The sequence below is a fragment of the Crassostrea angulata genome, chromosome 9, assembly GCF_025612915.1.
Source record: "Crassostrea angulata isolate pt1a10 chromosome 9, ASM2561291v2, whole genome shotgun sequence".
NCBI classification, from domain to species: Eukaryota; Metazoa; Mollusca; class Bivalvia; order Ostreida; family Ostreidae; genus Magallana; species Magallana angulata.
The window spans coordinates 26,496,659-26,518,083 of record NC_069119.1 but is presented as its reverse complement, the minus strand read 5'-3'; the positions used below and the strand labels follow the sequence as shown (position 1 = coordinate 26,518,083).

At 35.0% G+C, this 21,425-nt stretch overlaps 2 protein-coding genes across 3 annotated transcripts; both read left to right on the top strand.

The window, feature by feature from the left end:
- The first annotated feature begins 4,897 nt into the window (after nt 1-4,897).
- On the top strand, nt 4,898-6,313 carry LOC128163831 (WD repeat-containing protein 74-like). Its single transcript, XM_052827501.1, has one exon. It carries the CDS (start codon nt 4,940-4,942, stop codon nt 6,140-6,142), a length of 1,203 nt encoding a protein of 400 aa, XP_052683461.1. The 5' UTR covers nt 4,898-4,939; the 3' UTR covers nt 6,143-6,313.
- A 6,664-nt stretch (nt 6,314-12,977) lies between these two features.
- LOC128163829 (transcription intermediary factor 1-beta-like) lies at nt 12,978-20,797 on the top strand. Of its 2 annotated transcripts, none has more exons than XM_052827499.1 (2): nt 12,978-13,209; nt 17,792-20,797. In XM_052827499.1, the coding sequence occupies exon 2, from the start codon at nt 17,799-17,801 to the stop codon at nt 19,776-19,778; it is 1,980 nt and encodes a 659-aa protein (XP_052683459.1). In that variant the 5' UTR covers nt 12,978-13,209; nt 17,792-17,798; the 3' UTR covers nt 19,779-20,797. The 2 variants fall into 2 exon arrangements, with proteins under 2 accessions (XP_052683459.1, XP_052683458.1); XM_052827498.1 differs by having other exon boundaries at nt 12,979-13,209; nt 17,786-20,797.
- Nucleotides 20,798-21,425: the final 628 nt, after the last annotated feature.

The window sequence follows — 21,425 nt, the reverse complement described above, 5'->3', positions numbered from 1 at the left end:
GTCATAATTTGTTGTAGAAAACGATGTCTTTTATTTGAAAGTTAAGAATATATTTCATGTACATATTATATTTCCTTTTATTAAAGTTGCGTGTGTTTTGGGGGTTTTTTTTAAGAGTCCCATTTTATATGACATCCATTAGCTCTCCCCCCTTCTGCTTTCCACCTCAATCACTTCCTCTCTCAAAGACAACGAAAAGCAATCCAAAGAACTTTATTATTATATAATAATATACTTCAAACGTGTAAATATGCAAGTCTATAACAAATGTTCATTATTAAGTAGTGTTTAAGTATGTTCTAATTAAGCTTCATTGTCATTTTTTTCGAAAAAAGCGAGACAACATAAATTATGCGCACAAATTGAAAATGACCAATTTAGAATCTCTCTTCATTCGAAAGTTAATGGTTTCCATAATTCAAACGCATACGCATGCAGTTAAGATGTCCTCTTAATGCCTTGAAGAAATCTAATACAAGTGAAGAAGTTGCGTTCCGAGTTTTATGAAATAACTTCTTCCATTAAAATGATGAATCCGTGTACAGGTTGCAATCGCAACTTCTCGGGCCTTTCCGGCAAGCTCGGAAAAACACCTCGAATGTATTAACATCACCGGAGTCGCTTCCCATTAAAATAAGTATCGGATAGACGGTATTGTGTGTCGCTTCTTTGTTATATTTTAGTGTATATTGTTTACTTTAATGAAGTATAGCTCACATCTCAACAGATTGTAAAATGTGTTGTATTTATATCAAGTTTTATAAAAAGGGGGGTTGTCATGGACGCCTAGGTAATACATTCGAGGTGTTTTTCCGAGCTTGCCGAAAAGGCCTGAGAATGTGCAATTGGTACAGGTTGTTCTTGATGCGCATGCTCCACAATAGGTCCAAATGTCCGGTTCCTTTTGGTAGCTACAATCATAATGAAGGAAAATGATCAAATCTCTTCCTTTGAATTTTCCCAAATACGAACTCATGGATAAAGTCAGGGGCCACATTGCTCACCTGAGCAACAAAAGCAATACCTCTGATCAAATCAACTTCATATTATTAAAATAAACACCTTGACAGTTTGATAGAGACAGAATGTCTTGTTTAAAAAGATCTTTTTTTTAAAATTTGAATTAATTCCTTTGAAAACATTCAACCCCAATTGTGGCCTCAGCCTACCCCTGAGGATCATGATTTAAACAAACATGAGTCTATACTCTCTCTCTCTCTCTCTCTCTCTCTCTCTCTCTCTCTCTCTCTCTCTCTCTCTCTCTCTCTCTCTCTCTCTCTCTCTCTCGATCTCGAATACTCTCGAATACTCTCGCACAAGTTTAAGATTTTTCTGACCAATTGGTTTTGGAGAAGATTTTTAAAGATTTTTTTCTATTTTATTCCTATTTAAAAAGTGAACCATCAGATGTCGCTTGACCCTACACAGGGGGTTCATGATTTAAACAAGTTTGAGTCTACACTATCTAAAAATGCATTCACAAACTTTTCATCTTTTCTGGTTAAAGATTTTAATCTTTTTATTCCTATGTAAAACTAGTGAAAAGCTGTCAATGTGACAGCAATCGGGTTTATTTCGAGGTGAACAGTATCCATAATCCATTTGTTCACCCTGAATATTGATAAACACTACCTATCCAGAGAAATGGGGTACTCTATGTGCAATATTTTGCCAAAAAAGTTCAATAGCTGGTATTTTGTTCATAAATTAAAAAATCAAAATCCAAAAAATATGCACATCTCTAATATGTGTACAATTGATCTGTAAAACAAAAATTTCCTATCTTGAAAATTGTACGAGGAGTCATCCGTACAATAGGTGAACCCTATCTATACTACTATATTAAAATAATAGACTCGAATTTTTGGTCTTTAATACCGAGAAATCGGAAGAATACTGTCTTTTGTTTTATATATTTTAAACATCATTGGTACTTGAAGATTACCAATTTGTTTTTATTTTTTCTCAATTAAGCTTCGCTAATTGATAATTAACGAAAATTCCTCAAAAAATCCCGGAAATCACCTGAATTTTTTGGATTTTACAATCTTGCGCTTGCGCAAAACATTCACGCTAGCGGGATCTTTAGTTTATGTTTCCACAATATCATATCTGCATGAATAAACTCAGAAATGGTAATACAAATACGGGTAAATTTTCATTGGACTTTTGCTATACATTCTGTTCTTATATATAAATGATTTCTTATGAGAGAAAGTATAAAATATCAAATATACATTTCAACTAAGTACTTACTTTTGTCTTCGTGATGACAAAAAATATTTGATTACATGCAAAAAACTTACATACATTTTTTAAGGAGAGTGAAGATACAATACGTTTTATCGTAAAAATGAATAATGTCCTAATGACCCAGTTTTACAAAGAAAATACGTGTACGTTGGTGAAAAGGTGTTGAATTCTTCCATTCAATGGATTAACATTTTTACTCGAAAGGTATTTGCAGTCTCAAAAAGTTTTGTTGCGATGAATTTGACTGTTATTTTCAAGGCAACTTCATTAACTTTCTCCAAAATTGTTCCGGAGCGATTCTGCAATTTTCTGCTACATTACGGATATAAGGGTATAATTCTAACTGTGGTGAGGGCCTTTCCCGAGACACAGATTATTCAAACTAAGGAAAGTGTAGTAAAATTAATAGCATTATTGTAGGTTTATAGCTTTGTTATGTAAATGTCAATAATAATTAAAGTGTTTCGATGTACCTATTTCGTAAATGTCCGATAAGCAATGTCAACCCGTGCACGCACGAGTCAAAGTCTAGTATGCAATATTCTGTGAGAATACGTACAATAGGGTTACCGTGCCCTATTAACAGCTGCCCGCCCGCCATTTTCACCATTTCAATAACCAGATTTTTCCTTTGGAAAACCCGGTTAAAAATCTAACTCTCTCGTCGGGGACCCAGCCAACCCCTGGGGATCATGATTTGAACATTTCAGCTTTTGTGACCAAATATCGTTTAAGGAGAATATGCTTTAAAAGTTTCCTATATTAAATCCTATATAAGAATTATTTAAACCCCAGATGTTTTTCTACTCTAATAGTTTAAAAATGCCAACAAAGAATCACTTGTATATAACAAAAGAATTGACCTATAGGGCCGGTATTGGTTTCTGTCTTTACAAAAAACGTATCGATTTTCATTTTAGGCCATTTAAAAATTTAGAAATATGTACAGTAGAAAATAATGAACTTTGATTTTCAAAAGTGATTTTTTCCGGAAAATTCATCTCCCCTTTAGGTAAATTCTTTTGTTATATACAAGTGATCCTTTTCAATATACATCTTTAATTATCTTTCCTTGAAAGATGGTTTGGTCCTCTAATTTAGCAAACTTGAATTTCCTTTACCTATAGATGCTTTGTGTCAGGTTTATAGTTAAAAACTATTGGAATGTTATGTGTTAAGTTAAATTAAGATTGGCTCATTGGTTCTGTAGAAGAAATCAAAAATGTGAAAAGTTTACAAATGACGGACAGACAAACAGACAGACAGGCAGACAGAGAGACGCCGGTCGAACAGACGGATCAGAAACGTTATACCTTTCCTAACTTTAAGTTTTAATTCAGGAAACGACCAGAAGTGCTTGAGGACAAAGCCACCCCATTCCTTTACCTCCCCCCCCCTTACCCCCCAAGTATAGACTCCCGGGTCTTTTTATACCCATTTTTATAAAATAAATTATCCTTTTGTGACATACTTCTGACTAATTATACCTTCATTGCTAAAAAAAAAAACCCTTTTATAAAAATACGCATCATTTGAGTTTGTACTAGTCTATCCCGTTTTTTTTTTCTATCCTTCTCACTTTCTTTTTTAATTCAGTTTTACAACTACATTCATTTGTATCTTGGTGTCAAAAATATATCTATTTCATAAAATGAATTAAAAATTTCTTAGTTTTATGTTTTGAAATACCGCCACTATCTTATTGAAATAAGAAAATGACTCAATATATATGGTCGATCGGAATTTGCACTGCAGAGTACCCGGATGATTATGTTGAAAAAATTCAGCAAAGTGTTCAAAGGGCTTCCAACGATTTTCCTTAAGAAAAGTATATTGTTAAATTAAGCATTCACTATTAAATAGTACTATAATTACTTATATATGTGACATGCTCCAAAAAAGATAACTCTTCCAGCATCTTAAAGTTATGGCTCAGATTCGGCATCCAGGCCTGTGGAGTGCATCAGTGCCATAAGATGCACCATCTATCCAAATTTTGGAAAGATTAAGCCAATAATAACTAAATGCTGTCTATCAAAGGGCACCTGCTTCAAAAACTTTAACCAGCGCCAAAAACCTCATCCAGCATCCGAAACCTATGGCTCAGATTCAGCATTCAAGCCTGTCAGGTGCATCAGTATCATAAGACGCACATTATGTATATATGGGGAATCGGAGGGAATGGAGTCTACGTGAGAAGTTAATAGAGTACATGTATATCGTAAAGTATTATTCGGGTTGTTAGAAATAAAACAATTGAGGTGAAAAAAAAACACACTTGAAAAAAGTCACTCAAATTAACAGTTAATTATTTGATTATGAAGAATATAATGATAAACAAACTGTACATATGTCAAATAAGCGAAAAATTTGCAGTTTAAAGAAAAAAATGACTATCTAAAAAATTTAGTTCAGTAACTTGTAACAACAAAAACCTATTCGAGGGATAACTCCGGATGTACTAATCACAACTGACAAGCCCGACGCTAACTTTATCCACTCGGCTACGAATTAATTATGTGATAAATAAACTAGGAAATAAAGGCAGTGTATCAACCTGTGGATTGGGGTATATTGTTTTGTTGTTGTTTTCTTGATAATCTGAGAAATACTATATACCGACCATAGAGATCCGGATAATTAGTATTTGACCGGTCTGGTTTTGAGATTTACTTTGCACTTAAAAATGGCTGCGCCCATGCTGAAAGTGCTGGACGTGTTCGTCGGTTCAGAAACAGGACTTTTAAAAGGAATAAACGTTTCTAAAGCCGAGTGGTTGAATTTACATGACACAGAATCTGTGGATAAATCAAAAGAAATCGTATCATTGTGTTGGAAAGACGAAACGGAGACTGATGTGTGTATTGGGTCCAAAAACAGAACTGTGACGATTTGGAATTCGGCGACTCGAACCTTTTCCGATTCATTAATTCTTGGGACAGAGGAATCAAAACTTCGAGGTGTCAGATTGCTGAACGGTGATTATGTTTCATGTGTTGATACAGGACTTGTCCGTTTGTGGAAAGATGGCGAGGTAGAGTCCGAGATAAATGCTGGGAAGGACGTGTTTACTTTCGAGCAAAATCCAACTGAGAGAAATATTTTTGCTACAGGAGGGAAAGAAAATGAGCTCAAAATATGGGACATAGAATTAACGGAAAATCCAAAATTTACCGCTAAAAATGTGAGAAATGACTGGCTTAATTTACGGGTACCTGTTTGGGTCACCTGTGCAAGGTTTCTACCAAAGTCTGAGAAAATTTTCACTGCAACAGGTCACCATCAAGTGAGAATGTATGACTTGAAAGCACAGAGAAGGCCGGTTCTAGATATGTCATTTGACGAATATCCCATCACAGCTCTATCTCTCTGCCCTAAGAATGAAAACGAAGTAGTGGTTGGGAATACGGTTGGAAAATTAGCAGTTTTGGACATAAGAAAAGGGCGACCAGTTCAAGTGTTTAGGGGTCTCGCAGGTGCCATCCGGGCAGTCGAACATCACCCTACATTGCCGGTTATAGTGTCCTGTGGGTTGGATCGATATTTGCACATTCACTCGACGGATGACAAATCTCAACAGAAAATCTACTTGAAATCTCGACTCTCCGCTCTCCTTCTAAAATCTAGCTGGGATGGGAATGATGTAGACAATGAAGAGGAAGTGGTCGTCAAAACGGAGGTCGTCTCCGACGAAGATGGGAATGACGACGAAATCTGGGGGAATATGGAGGTCGTCCAGACGAAAACCAAAAGAGAGGATGTAAAGAATTCTAACAATAAGAAAAAAATCAAAAGAAAGCAAACTGGAGAAGAATCAGGGGAATTTGATAAACAGTCAAAGTCGAAAAATGTTAAAAATAAGAAAAGGAAAACTGGAATAAAAGCTTGATTGTATATTGATTTTGAGTTTTTATGTACTGTGTTTTACAGTTGTTAAAGAGGCATGGTCACAATTTTGATGATTTATTTTTCAATTTTCATAAACATGTCAATGGATACAAATCATCAATCTATTTATTTTGTTCCGTATCAAAATAAAGTGCATCATTGACAGGATTTATTTTAAACTATCAGAGTAATTCTTTCAATGTTAAACTTGTATAATGTAGTACATGTACTAGTCAAAATACTTTGACAAATGGGAAACTATTAAGAAATTACAAAGTATCCAATGATCAATCAGAATGGAGCTAAAAAAAGTTAAATACAAAAAAAATAATCAAGATACGTCTACAGGTACAATACAGGACAGACCCAACATAACATAAAGCAGACTCCAACCAAACTCCAGATTCCATTCAGGGTCTGCTTCAGGTCTCCTATGACAGACCAAGAACTGACCCCAGGCTGACCCAGAGTGGACATAGAAAGCAGACTCCAATTTCAGAAGCAGACCCTTAATAAAATTGTTTTGTCACTGAAAAACTGACCAAATGTCTGTATTTGTGTATTGGGAATATACCAGGGACAGACTTACAGGCGTTAAGAATAAAGAGGGGTCTGCTTCGATGCTCAAAGTGGACTCAAAAAGCAGATTCCAAGTGGACCCTGAGAAGACGCAAACTTTTAAAAAGCAAAACTGGGGTCAGCTTGCGGCATCTGATTAGATTTTATCTGGAAAGTACTGTAACTTGGCCAACTTTTATAACTTCATTGAAAATAAGGAGAGTCACCAAAACTGAGGAAGTGACAGATTAAGACAATATTTGCTATCATATTCATTTGCAAGAGTCAGGGTTGGGGTCAATTACTTTGAAAAGTAAATTAAATACTTTGAAATACATTAAGAATTTTATCAATTACTTGCAATTACAATTACATTGATTTTTTAAAATCTAATTAATTTCTCACTTACTTTGATAAATGTAATTAATTCCATTTCTATTACTCTAGTTTTATTTTTGTAAATCTTGAGAACATGTGCATATACATATATAAACAACATTAAGATATACAAGGCTTTATGTACGGTATTAATGTTTTTAAATTAAGGTTGAAGTTAAGTTAAATGATTATTTATAGATTTCTTGAAAATTTCTAGAAAATTTTTCTTTCACATTAAATTCACCAAGTACCATAAAAACGATTGACTTCATGTTTGGTTCTGAACAATATTTTCTCTATAGTGAATTAATTTTTATTCACATAACTATGTTTATTCAGAAAGTACAACTTTTGGCTGTACAACATATCAGTATATAAATACACATGTAATTATGGCTATAATTCACAAGAATGTGATGGTGTTTTAGGTACCTGTGTTCCCGTTTTGCACATATTTGATAACTGGGTATAGAACAACAGGTGTGATTTGTGTTGTGATAGCAATTACGAGGGTTCGGAAATTATTGAGACATTTTCTCTTATTCTTTTAGTAAAAAAGATAAACCCTTGAAATGTCACCATAACGTTAATCAGGATACAGATTATCAATGTGAAAAGTTTCTTGTCCATTGCATGAATAGATAATTCCTGGTAAGCTGACCAACGTGCCTTCGTCCAGTGACCCGGCGCAACCGCAAACTTTTCGCAACGTCATTTTAACGCTTCTTATTGCTCCTGTGTTTTAAACACCTTACAATCGAACGGAAATAAGAATTATTCTTTATTTCTCATCTTTTGATTTCATTTCAACATGTTTTCTTTTACATTTCCTCTCATTCTTGTTATTTTTAGGGGATGAATCGAGTTATTTTTCCCGAAAGTCTAATTACTGTGAATGTCTCCTGTCATTTTTTTAAAATATATATTTTAGAACTGTTTTCAACAGTTAGTGTGTCAAAAGTACTTGATAATTAATCCCTTTGGCCTAATTCTAGTTAAACAATCGGTGAAAAAATATGATGAACTGAAGCTTTATACCTTGTCTTGTCATCGTATAGTTTTTTTAAGCAATTGATTGGCCTTAAAAGGTCTTCTGATGAGATTTCCACTGGGTTGACGGTTTTCAATGCGCCGCCTTGACGTAAAAATTCAATGTAAAGTCGTTGTCAGATTTCTATTGTTTGGTAAATATATGTGTACCATGTCCGTATTTCAACTCAAACATCAGTGAAACTTAATCAAAAGTTAGTTGCAAAGAATAGCAAAATGAACATATTTAATTTGATTTCTTTTATCATTAACTGTAACTCTACAGACACTTATAAAGTAGATGTTTAAGTTGTTAAATCTCCGAGTTCATGGCTGCTCCGGGTACCCCGACCACCGATTTGTTTATCTACCGTCGTAAACAGAATATTAAATATTCTTTAAATATTACTTTGTTTTATTATTTGTTGGCGTTTCTTCGGTGTCTATGCCAATTTTCACCAAAATTCGTCAATTAGAAAAGAAATTATTCGAGTTGTCTCAATAATTTCCGAACAACCCTCGTAGATCTATAGTCTGCTTTCAGTCAAAGATTTTACCTGGGTGTTTTATCATTCATTCATCAGCGCCGTGAAACAAGAAAAATATAGGTATTTTGTTGTGTTTTAGTATAGTATTAAACTAATAACTATCACCATTTTTTTATATTAATATTTTTAGACTTAAATTTCCGCTCACTGATAAGAAAATAAGGATTAGATGATTTGACTTTTACATTTTTGCCAATTTACTTTAAACATAAAAACTCGGTGAATTAAGAGAAAATTGCATGTCCCCAGCCAAATGGAAGCTGATTCAGTGGATAATTATATGATAAAGGGGAAAACTACACGGACAGTCATATGCATGGGGTACTCCGTGTCTCTTTTTTACAACTTACATTGTACATGTAGCTGCAAAATATGTAAAACGCATGTTTACAATTGGTTGTTTGGTATCAACAGAAAGATTATTATGAAGAGAAACTGCAGGCTGCGTTTTACAAAAGAACTTAAGACAAAGTCGTAATTCTTTTCAATCTCATGGAACGGTCTTTAATGAACAAAATTTATATCAAACCATTTATTTACAACTATTTTGATTTTCATAATTAAATTTACAGATATTACAACAATATATTGATTAGTTTGTGGTTCATTAATTCGGTCGTAAGTCGTAAGTTCTTAGTCGTAAGTCGTAAGTTCTTTTGTAAAACGCAACCCAGAGCTTTATCTCAAAATATTTCAATCTTTGAAGTAGCAGCCTTGACAGTAGATCTTATGATCGACATCACCGATTTAATATATTGCGGGTCACTGTTCTGGTTTTTCAAATTAGTAGCCCAATAAATTCCGACAAAAATAATAATTTAAATATTGATTTCATAAACCTTAAACTGAAGAAGGTTGAAGATGTATGAATTAGATCTACATTTGATATGTTTTGTGAAAAAAGATTTTCAGTTTTTGAAGCCAATAAAATTGGCTATTAATCATCATATCACCATAAGTTTGTCTATTTTCTTCGATTATTCAAGCCAAAGCATAAATGAAAAATATTTAGCAGCGTTTTCACTAGACACATTTCCTCCATTTATGTAAGCAAAGGCAATAAATAAACATTAATTTATGATATTTTCTTTTCAAACTTGTAGCATGTACATGTACATATACATATACTTTCTAAAGGTAAAATGTTAAACATAAGCACTACATACATAGGCGTCGGAACCGGGGGGGCTAGGGGGGGCTTAGCCCCCCCCCCCCCCACTTTTTTGCAAAGTTATACCAAACCATTGGAAACATAGCATGATAGAGGGTTCAGCCCCCCCCCCCCCCCACTTTTTCTCGCAGGAAAGATTATTGTTCCTAAAAATTTACCTTGAAAGATTGAGACGTTGGATTCAGAAGCATACTAGCCCCCCCCCCCCCCCCCCCCCCCCCCCCCCCCCCCCGGATTAGGAATTTCGTAATTTTGGAAAAGTAATTTTTTTTTCTTTTTGAAGTATAAGTATACCCCCCCCCCCCCCACGGATTAGGATTTTCATGATTTTGGGAAATACATTTTTCTCAATATTTCTGAGGATTAGTCTAGCCCCCCACTTTCAATTTGCTTCCGACGCCACTGACATACACAACAATTTTGCAATAAACTGTTTTGTTAAAAAAAAAAAAAAGAAATTAATGTCCAAATAGATGTTTAAAATTAAATTCAAGAACATTGATCGATGTCAATTATTATGTTAATGTGCTTTTATGCAAGTCATATTGTAACATTGTTTGACACACATTTTTTCGATACCTAATTTTCAAATGTGTGCAAAACGGGAACTCTCTCTCTCTCTCTCTCTCTCTCTCTCTCTCTCTCTCTCTCTCTCTCTCTCTCTCTCTCTCTCTCTCTCTCTCTCTCTTTTGCTAGAAAAAAAGATAAAAAAAATTAAGTGATAGGTTCATAAATGATTTTAATTAGGCCTATAAAGCATCGTTCAATGAAAAGGACATTTGATAAAAAGTAATAAAGAAAGATACGTAAATTATAAATCTTATTATCCATTACTGTCGTTATTTAAAATCTATAAATCAATTTAATATTTGATAAATATAATGTTGATAACTTAATTCAATATTAATTTCAACAATAAATTTTTAAAACTTTCTGTGCCAGGCTTTATTTCCATATCTGAAAAATTAAAACATTTTCTTTTAATAATTTCCTTGTTTATTGTCTTTCTTGACAATAAAACAGTAGAAGGCTTGTCTGAAAACGTCATGCAACGCCCACGCAACCATGTGCCATTCGGCACACCTCGGCAGATTCGTACCTCATCATTTGATGTAGGATACCGGAATCGGCCGAGGTGCGCCGAATGACAATATACATTGTCATTCAAACATGTCAAACCAATACAAAATATTACAGGCCCCGCACTAATTCAGTGAAAGTTATCTCATATACATGTACCATCAAATAGCCTACAGAGATGCGACTTTTTGTATACATTCGGTTAAGTTACAGTATTTTCAGGAACTGCCCCCCCCCCCCCCCCCCCAAACCACACACAGGACACTTTGTTGAGAGCAAGCTAAATCTAGAAGGAAAACTGCAAAATTAACATTAGAATTCGTTTTCAAATTTGAGGTATCCCCACCCCCACGGATTAGGTTTCTGAAGATTGGCGATCGAAAAGATCCCCCCTTTTTTTGCCAGTCCGTAAAATTTCCTGGTAAGATCGACCCCCCCCCCCCCCCTCCCTTTTTTCCAAATTTCAAACAGGCACGTAACATTTACATGCACGCCTCCGTTTAAAAAAAAAGATCCTACTTTTCTGGAGTATATACATATAAAATAAAATGGGCGCCATGAGTATGTTTCCGATAGTACATGTATGATTCAACAACACCCTTTTTCAAAATTTAATAATAGTTAACATACATGTAAATGTGACAGAATCTTTTGAAAATACTCTATATAACATTTTCATTTGTTTCCTTATCTTTTATTTTAACTTAAGTCGTCTAAATATTTGATCCCCCCCCCCCCCCAATGATTTTATTTTCAGTAGTATATAACTTCAATTTCACTCCTCCTTTCCTTATTTTCATATCAATTTTTTTACATACTCCCAAAAAAGTGGGGGGGGGGGGGGCAACTCCATGATAATTCAATTTTTTATGTGTAAATTTTAAAATATTTGTTGCTGCTGCGAGAAAAAGTGGGGGGGGGGGGGGGCAGGTCCCCCCTGCCCCCCCCCCCCCCCCGATGCTACGTGCCTGATTTTATCACTTAATTGTCATTAATACAAAACCGTCATTTTTATGATTATTGATAACGTTATCATTTTAGAACAAGCTTCGTTTATAGCGCTGCATAGGATTCCAACCTAAAAAAAAAAAACTTATACAAAACCACATGATAATTTTAGCATAATTATGTCAATACATCACCAGAGGACTTTTTAACCGAACAATACTGTGATATTAAAGATAGGATTTTTGACAAGTATAGTAACTTTAAATAGATAAATAGTAAAAATGAGTTTTTTTAATAAGTCACTTGAATAATTGTGTGATTTTAATATTTCCACGCGGAACAACTATGGAGACGAAAGGAGATTACGTTCGCCCGCTGTCCCGATTAATAAAAAAAAAATGACGTCATTTTGGAGAAAGCTCACGCGACCAAAATAGACTATATGAAACATAAGACTGTCTTAAACTAATGACGGAACGATGGAATAATCATGTTTAAGGCCAAGGTCATCATAAAGTATCATGTGATTTTTGTATTTTGTTTTTTTTTTTGTTTTTTTTTTTGTTTTTTTTTATCAAATTAAGAATTTCAAGCTAATGCAAATCTCCAATCCCCTCCTAATTTTTTTTTTTTTTTTTTTTTTTTTTTTTTTACAAATTGTGAATGTCTTTTTACCACATTCTGCTTAATTTCAGCTGAATTCCTGTGCAATTTGAAACGTACATGTAAAAAAAATGGAAAGTTATATAAAAATTTTACTTTTCTTTTCTACACATTCTCAATTTGTCTATCTTGCGTTTAAAAGTAAGTATCCATGAAAGAAAAATAACACACTTGAATAGATAAATTTAAAAAATTTAATTGAAAAATTTAAAATTACAAGAGAACACATTTTTACATCAGAGCGACGCTTTGAATATTTTTGTACGCTGATGTGTATTTATTGGTCTTTTATCGAATTGAGCGTTGGCTCCTTTTAAATTCCATTTCCTTTTCTTTGATGAGATCATCCGAGACTCACAAATAACAAAATAATCGAATCCCATACATAATAGCTTCCTTTTATGTTCCATTTCAATCTAGAGTTTGTATAAGGCTTTCAATACATATTCAGCAAATAAAACGCAGTCATTTTCTATAAAGTGCATGCAAAGATTTTTTTATGTTTTTAGTTGAATTCCGGTTTAAACTTTTATTTCACAATGCACGAGTAAATATGAGGTTTGGACATGCTTGTTTGTACCTGTGGATTTCGAACATCGATGAATTGTTGGATATCTTTTGAACAAAATCAGCTAAGGTTGGAATACTCGTCTCGATTACCGAAAGAAGACACAGATTTACTTTGTTTATTAGGTAAGATTTCAAATTTATCTATTACATGTATATCAGCTAGCATGTATCACATTTGCCGTATATAATGTATATATACATCTGTAAATATTTGCAATGAATACACGTCTTCTACATTTATATATTCTATATATAAAGTTTAAATTAATGGCATAATTATATGATATAACAGTATAACACTATTGAATAAAAAAGCTTTTAAAGCTACTACTCTTAATTCCACACGTGCATGTACAGAATCAAGAGAATAAAATGAGTTATAAAAGTATTTCAGTCAGATATTCTAATATCGTTCAAGCCTTTCTGTAAACTATTTCCAATATGAATTCAGAATAGCGAGGGCGTACATCTATTTTCTGGTTTACCCCCAGGGGATCGACGTTTTGGAATATTCAGTGATCAATGGTTTTGATCTCGTGGTTAATTAAGACACGTCCTTCCTATGGCAAGATGGATAACTCTCACTTACACAATGATTTCAACTATTCTAAAAAAAACTTCTTTGCATGCGCAGTTCTAGAGAAAAACTAAAATTTCCCATAGACGGCATAGTAAAATTCAGTAAAATTACTGAAAAAAGGACACCCCCCACCAGTGTCCATTGAGACCAGTGGCGTAGCTAGAGCTAGAAGGAAGTATAGGCACCAAATACGGCGAAGGGTCTGGGGGCCGTTCAAGGCCCCCCGCGGGTGCAGGGCAGCGCCCTGGTAGGGGGTTCAGGGGGGGCGAAGCCCCCCGACGGAAAACAGATTTCATGTTTTATAGAACACACAGGAACAAATTTTAGGCACTTTTCGTACATAAAATTTTGAAAGATTTTTTTCGTAGTAAAAAGGCAAAAAACATTTTTTTAATACAATCCAACATTGTTTTCACCAGCAATCTTTTTTAAAGCGTTATCAAAGTGAAAGGCGGGAAGAAGATGGGGAATAAGATAGGGCAAATTCCCATTCGGTTTCATCGTAAAATACAATTTTGAATTTATTTTATCAATTAAATCAATTCAAATTTATCATAATACAAGTTTGCAAAAGCACAATTTCTAAATAAATTCAGTTTTTATAATGTTTAACAAACGATAGAGAAAATATATTACCTTAAATTTTGGTGGAATCAAACCCACAACATAAAAACCCTACCTATAGAAGGTTAACTAATGTCTGGTGCTCTAACTTCTGAGCCATTTCATACACAACAAAGTAGATTGTTTAAATATTACGCGTGCCTTGAACTTTGGCCACGAATTTACAGACTTGAATTATTTTTTTCAAAACGTTCAATTGTTGAGATACAAAATCGTATTTTTATTGTATAGTGGGTCATCTCTCCACGTGTTTGTTGATTGAAATCGGTTTGTTTTTAGCTCACCGAGCTGAAAGCTCAAGTGAGCTATTCTGATCACATTTTGTCTGTCGTCCGTCTGTCTGTCCGTCTGTCTGTCTGTCTGTCCGTCCGTCTGTCCGTCTGTCTGTAAACTTTTCACATTTTCAACATCTTCTCAAGAACCACTGGGCCAATTTCAACCAAACTTGGCACAAATCATCCTTAGCCTAAGGGGATTTAAATTTGTGAAAATTAAGGATCACGCCTTTTTGCAAAGGGAGATAATTAGGAATTTATGAAAATTTTAGAGAAATTTTCAAAAATCTTCTTCTCATGAACCATAAGACCAGGAAAGCTGAAACTTGTGTGGAAGCATCATCTGGTAGTGTAGATTCTAATTTGTGAAAATCATGACCCCCGGGGGTAGGGTGGGGCCACAATGGTGGGTCGAAGTTTTACATAGGAATATACAGAGTAAATCTTTGAAAATCTTCTTCTCATGAACCATAAGACCAGGAAAGCTGAAACTTGTGTGGAAGCATCCTCAGGTAGTGTAAATTCTAATTTGTGAAAATCATGACCCCCGAGGGTAGGGTGGGGCCACAATGGGGGGTCGAAATTTAACATAGGAATATATAGGGTAAATCTTTAAAAATCTTCTTCTCATGAACCATAAGACCAGGAAAGCTGAAACTTGTGTGGAAGCATCCTCAGGTAGTGTAAATTCTAATTTGTGAAAATCATGACCCCCGAGGGTAGGGTGGGGCCACAATGGGGGGTCAAAGTTTTACATAGGAATATATAGAGTAAATGTTTAAAAATCTTCTTCTCCTGAACCATAAGACCAGAAAAGCTGAAACTTGTGTGGAAGCATCCTCAGGTAGTGTAAATTCTAATTTGTGAAAATCATGACCCCCGGGGGTAGGGTGGGGCCACAATTGGGGGTCGAAATTTAACATAGGAATATATAGAGTAAATCTTTAAAAATCTTCCTTTCAGAAACTAATCAGCCAGGAAAGCTGAAACTTGTGTGGAAGCATCCTCAGGTAGTGTAAATTCATAGTTGTGAAATTCATGATCCCCAGGGGTAGGGTGGGGCCACAATGAGGTGTCGAAGTTTTATTACATAGGAATATATAGAGTAAATCTTTAAAAATCTTCTTCTCAGAAACTAATCAGCCAGGAAAGCTGACACTTGTGTGGAAGCATCCTCAGGTAGTGTAGATTCAAAGTTGTGAAAATCATGACCCCCGGGGGTAGGGTGGGGCCACAATGGGGGATCGAAGTTTTACATAGGAATATATAGAGTAAATCTTTAAAAATCTTTTTCTCAGAAACTAATCTGCCAGTAAAGCTGACACTTGTGTGGAAGCATCATCAGGTAGTGTAGATTCATAGTTGTGAAAATCATGACCCCCGGGGGTAGGGTGGGGCCACAATGGAAGGTCAAAGTTTTACATAGGAATATATATGGTAAATCTTTAAAAATCTTCTTCTCAGAAACTAATCAGCTAGGAAAGCTTAAACTTTTGTGGAAGCGTCCTCAGGTAGTGTAAATTAAAAGTTGTGAAAATCATATTCCCCAGGGGTAGGGTGGGGCCACAATGGGGGTTCAAAGTTTAACAAAGGAATATATATGGTAAATCTTTAAAAATCTTCTTCTCAGAAACTGATCAGCCAGATGATTCTTTATAATTGTTAAGACTTTGGCCCCAGGACAATTCTTTGGCCTCACAAGAAGGTTCAGAGTTTATGTACGTTTATATCCCATATATAAACAATTGTTAAGGATCTTTTTGAGAACTGCAATACTCAACATATGATATGACTATAAAATCGTCCTGTTAGAAAAGGGACTAATGATTATAAACATAAGAATATCCAGGGGAAAATGGATTTTATTTATACGGATCTACATGTATTATTGTACATTGTCCAGATAGTTTGTATTATGACTCCATTAAGCTGATTTTATCATACCTATTGTTCCTCAGGTGAGCGATGTGGCCCATGGGCCTCTTGTTTATAAAACTTTAATTACTCTATGAGAAAAATATGGAGCAGAGACTCACTATATAATAAAAAAAACCTTGAAGTTGTAAAAAAAAATGACACTATTGGAAGTTTTGATATACGTATACGCCTGTTTAAGTCAACATATTCCAAGTATTGAACATATTTAAAGGTTAAAAACCGATGATATGTTAAATATTTATTGTTTTAAATATTTTTTTTAAAATATCAGATTTATTGATATTTAAATTTTTCGGTATCTTTTCCGTCCGTGCATAGATATTTTACACGCCTTATCCACCCATCTTCTTACACTAAAGCTATTATATTATCTGTCTCTATAGTTTAGTTTACTAATAAAGGGAAAACATTAAGACTTTATAATTGAATGTCATGATTCAAAAACAGTTGTAATGGTTACTTTAAATTTTGATAATAAGAAAACAGATATATTGCTTTGTTTTTTTTAAGTCGTACATTATGTTACACGAAGTTAATTTAAGGGGTCTATTTATATTAGCCGCAAATTTGTCAATGATAGTTGAGATTGCAATATGCCTCGATCTATGAATATGATTTTAAACATTTCATCCACTGTTCTTACTTTTGGTTTATTGCCCGACATGTTTTTCACTGCCGGATTGACTGCGCAATAATTAGCATCATCGATGTCACATATTTGTGACCTCAAACAATCAGAGTTTTCAAATAGGAAACAGAAAGATATTTGCTGTGTGCTTTTTTTTAATTTTTTTTTTTTAAATGTGACATTTTAACATTTTTAATTTTTGGTCTTAAACTCATGTGTAGGCACGTGCCTTAAGTGCCTAACGGCAGCTACGCCACTGGAGACACCCCCACTCCATGATACGTTTTCTAGATCAGTGCATGCAATCACATGCAGCCATTTATATGCTAGCCATTACCCATCTTCACCTTTAATATCCTTTTATATATAGCAAATTGAAATGGCGGGCATTTATATTGTGTGTATAGATTTGGTAAAGGTAACATGTATTGTATATTAACAAAGGTGTGTTCTATTTTACTTCAATTTCTTACAACATCAATATCTTAAAACAAACCAACTTTTATTGATCAAACAAAATTGATGAAACTGATTAATGAATTATTTTTTGTTGTTGTAAATTTTGATATCTAAATTTATTTATCAAAAAGCAACCGAACCTCTTGGGCAAGATTAGATACATGTACATTACTGTTAATTTTTTATACCTTTCAGTTGCAGCACCAAAATGGATTCAAGTTTTGTCACCTGTAAACTTTGTGCTAAGAACTTCACCAGCCCCTGTCACTTAGATTGCCTTCATGACTTCTGCAGAGACTGTATCCAAAAGGAACTGACCCAGACCTTCAGCAGCAAGCTGTCTGCATACTCGTGTCCAGTTTGCAAACAATTGACTGCGACTAAAAACAAGTCCTCGGAAAAATGGGCGGAGCAACTTCCGCCGAGCGACTTCGTTGGAGCATTGGTGGAGGTGCACAGATTAAAGAATGAGGACGTTCTTTGCACGCCTTGTAAACGGAAACGGAAGTCGACAACTGGAAGTAAGTGGTGCCGTAGTTGCCATGAAGCGCTTTGCAAAAGCTGCGTTGAGGTTCATGATTCACTAAAGACTACGATGAAACACGAAATGATGGATTTAAACGAAGCGAAAACAAGCGAAACGAAGAGCCTTGTTTACGGCCCAAACTGTACGATCCACGACCATCAAGGTCTGACATTGTTCTGTGAGGACCACGACGAGCTCATCTGCCCTCTGTGTGCAGGAGCAAAACATAAGGAATGCAAGCAGATAAGGACAGTAAATGAAGAAGTAAAAGCAAAGTCATACGAGCTCCAGGAGGCTTCTTCGAAGTCTTCAAGTCAGTTGCAAATTGCAAAGAAAGCGTTGGTATCAACACGGTCTTCTATTTCTGAGGTGGACAGCACTTTCCCAAACTTGAGGGATAAAATTCGGAGTGTTCGAAATCGAGTGGATGAAATTCTAAGCAAATGCGAGAAGAAATCGACAGAAGAGCTTGGCAGATTGGAAAACGAGTATCGGGGAAAACTAGAGCAAGATATTCAAAAGTTAGAATCTTTGAATGCAGAGAGCTCGCACACCAACCAATTACTAGACCACGTGAAACGCTTTGGAACCGATGGTCACATTTTACAGTGTATGCAGCAAGTCCAGGAAAGGAGCAAAAGTAACTCAGAGGCATTCGAAGAATACAGGGAGCTGAAAAAACTGCCCAAAGTAAGCTTTGCAATCAACAGGCAATTAGATGAAGTTCTGAGATCTCTCTCAACGCTGGGAGACATCGTCATTGATGGAGAAGGCCTCGAATCCAAGAAATCATCTCCCACGAAAAACGGTTTGGATGACAACAACCGAAAGAGTCCCGAGAGGAGTTACCCGAAAGAGCATAGGGAATTTTCTGTGAGGACAAGGTCTGACGAGAACGCTTGCGTAATCACGGGAATTCTATCTCTACCAACACTAGACTGGGTCTTCTGTGACAAAGGAAACAGCAAACTCAAACTTTTCGATAGACAGTTCCAAATGAAGTCTGAGCACATCATGCAACAGTCACCGTTTGACGTCACACTAATGGAGGATCAAATTATAGCGGTTACCATACCTGAAAACATGAAGATTTTAATATACAAAATTATGGCTGGGATCAACTTACAAGAAGAAATAAAGACCAAAGATCGTTGCTTTGGAATAAGTTATACATCGTCGGAAAATAAATTCGTTGTCACCTGCCCGTATGGATCTCCAGCTTCCCTGCGACTTCTATCTCGTAATGGGGAGGAACTGATGAATCTGATTCCGGAAGAGAACCATGGGTCCCTCTTTTTACGACCAATGTACGTCAGGTTCGACGCGTCAGGGAACTCCCTGTTGGTCAGCGACAGCCAACGAAACCGGGTCACCGCCATCACGCGCTCTGTGTATAGGAGATTCCATTACACACACTCCAACATGAAGGGCCCACGCGGTCTCGCTCTTGCCGCCAATGGCGACCTATTTGTTGTTGGATGGGGTTCCGATTCTGTTCATCGGGTTGATGATGCTGGGAGGTTCAGAGAGGAAGTCCTATGCCGCCATGATGGGATTTGTAGTCCGCAGGCTGTCTGTGTGTCATTTGACCAATCCCAGTTCGCGTTGTCCCTTGATGACGTCAGCTGTAGAAGCGATTTTATTCTGATATTCTCCGTGTAATATTTCACTTAATTCAGACATTTAGGTTCAATTTTTCGTTAATTTAGTTGATAACAAAAAATCAAACAAAGAAATTTGTAATTGAGAAATAATTTAAATTGCCATGAACAAAATGCTATATCGGCATGTAAATTTAATAATCATATTCATACATTGCATTTTTTGTAACCATACAACATTGGAAACAACATACATTGTACAATTACATTACTTTCGGCTAACTCACTGACTTTTTTGGTCAATCTTATGAATAATTCACACATACCAACTTCCGACCAGCTTTAAAATTTCTCGGAAGAAACCCCGTTAATCGCATTAATGCTAACGCATGGATTAATGAACAACTGAATAATTTAATGAGATGGATTTATTTTATTCATACTTCTAAAAACAATATCATTTCACTGTTTTCATTGTCATTTATACATGTAAGTTTCGACGTTGATAATTCGAAAAACGGTAAATGTATAGAAGAGATTCATTTTCATGTTTCAAACACGTGCGTACATTAACCCAATGGTCTCACTTCACTGCAATGCGTATTGTATCATATTGAACCTAGAAGGCGAAGTTAAGGTGCACCAACTCTTTAGATTTATAAACAATTCTTCCTGATTTTGTTTTTCCGTACTAATGAATATGTTTTCGAAGAAAACCTGTGAAGGTTTTTTCTTTATACAGTAAATCTCGTTTAGTACGAACACGGATATAGCGAAATCTTGGATATTGCGAAGTGTTTTTTTAAGTCCCCGGAAAAATTCTAAATCATTCTTTGCAAAATTTTATGGTTACAACGAATTCGGGTGTAACGAATTTACGGATAAAGCGTGTATTTATATGGAAAAGTTTTGATCCCCTGATGAGGTCATGGACTGAACAAAACGAATATATTACACAGATTGTTCAGTGATGGTCAGTTCATATTTCAGTACGATTTATATACGCTAATAGTCAGCGGATATGAAACATACATGAAACAGCCATATTAGCATGTTAGTTAGTTCGCCTCCGCGACTAAGAATATAGTGCCAGAAACTTTGCATAAAGAAAAATCTCTTTTATAATCGAGAACGAGAAGATACGATTTAAATGATTATATTCATAAGTACATATCAAATTGGTTATGCAAGTTTGAACTTTACCGACAAAATTTTATGTACATGTACATGTGTATTGATTTAAATCTTATTTAGCATGCTTGTCATTATTATTATACTATTCAAACAATAAAATGCCTTCTTTGGTGATTCATGCATGGATATGAAGGTAGCGATATTGCCGAAATAAAATGCTGTAATTTCTTTCTGCAATGATCGCAACCTTCAAACCCAGATGAATCATTAAAGAAAGCATTTTATTGTATATATTAACATTTTTAAAACAAATTAATAAACTGATCGTAATAAGAAGGTAAAATACTAAATAAATGCAAATTAATACGGTACGTTAGATTAAAGAAATTACAGCGAAGTCGTCATATGGAAATTCGAGTCTGACATCATCATGGTTATTTCCTGCAGTCCGAGATTTTTCTTAGGTCGCTGAAGGTTTCGACCAATCAATTATCTGGTAATATGGAACCAATTTCTGTAAGAAATAAAAGGACTAATAATTAGTGGATGTAAATATTTACACATAACTCTAACT

Excerpts from the sequence above, each read along its gene's own strand:
- LOC128163831 (XM_052827501.1), top strand. The coding sequence starts at position 4,940 with ATGGCTGCGCCCATGCTGAAAGTGCTGGACGTGTTCGTCGGTTCAGAA.
- LOC128163829 (XM_052827499.1), top strand. The coding sequence starts at position 17,799 with ATGGATTCAAGTTTTGTCACCTGTAAACTTTGTGCTAAGAACTTCACC.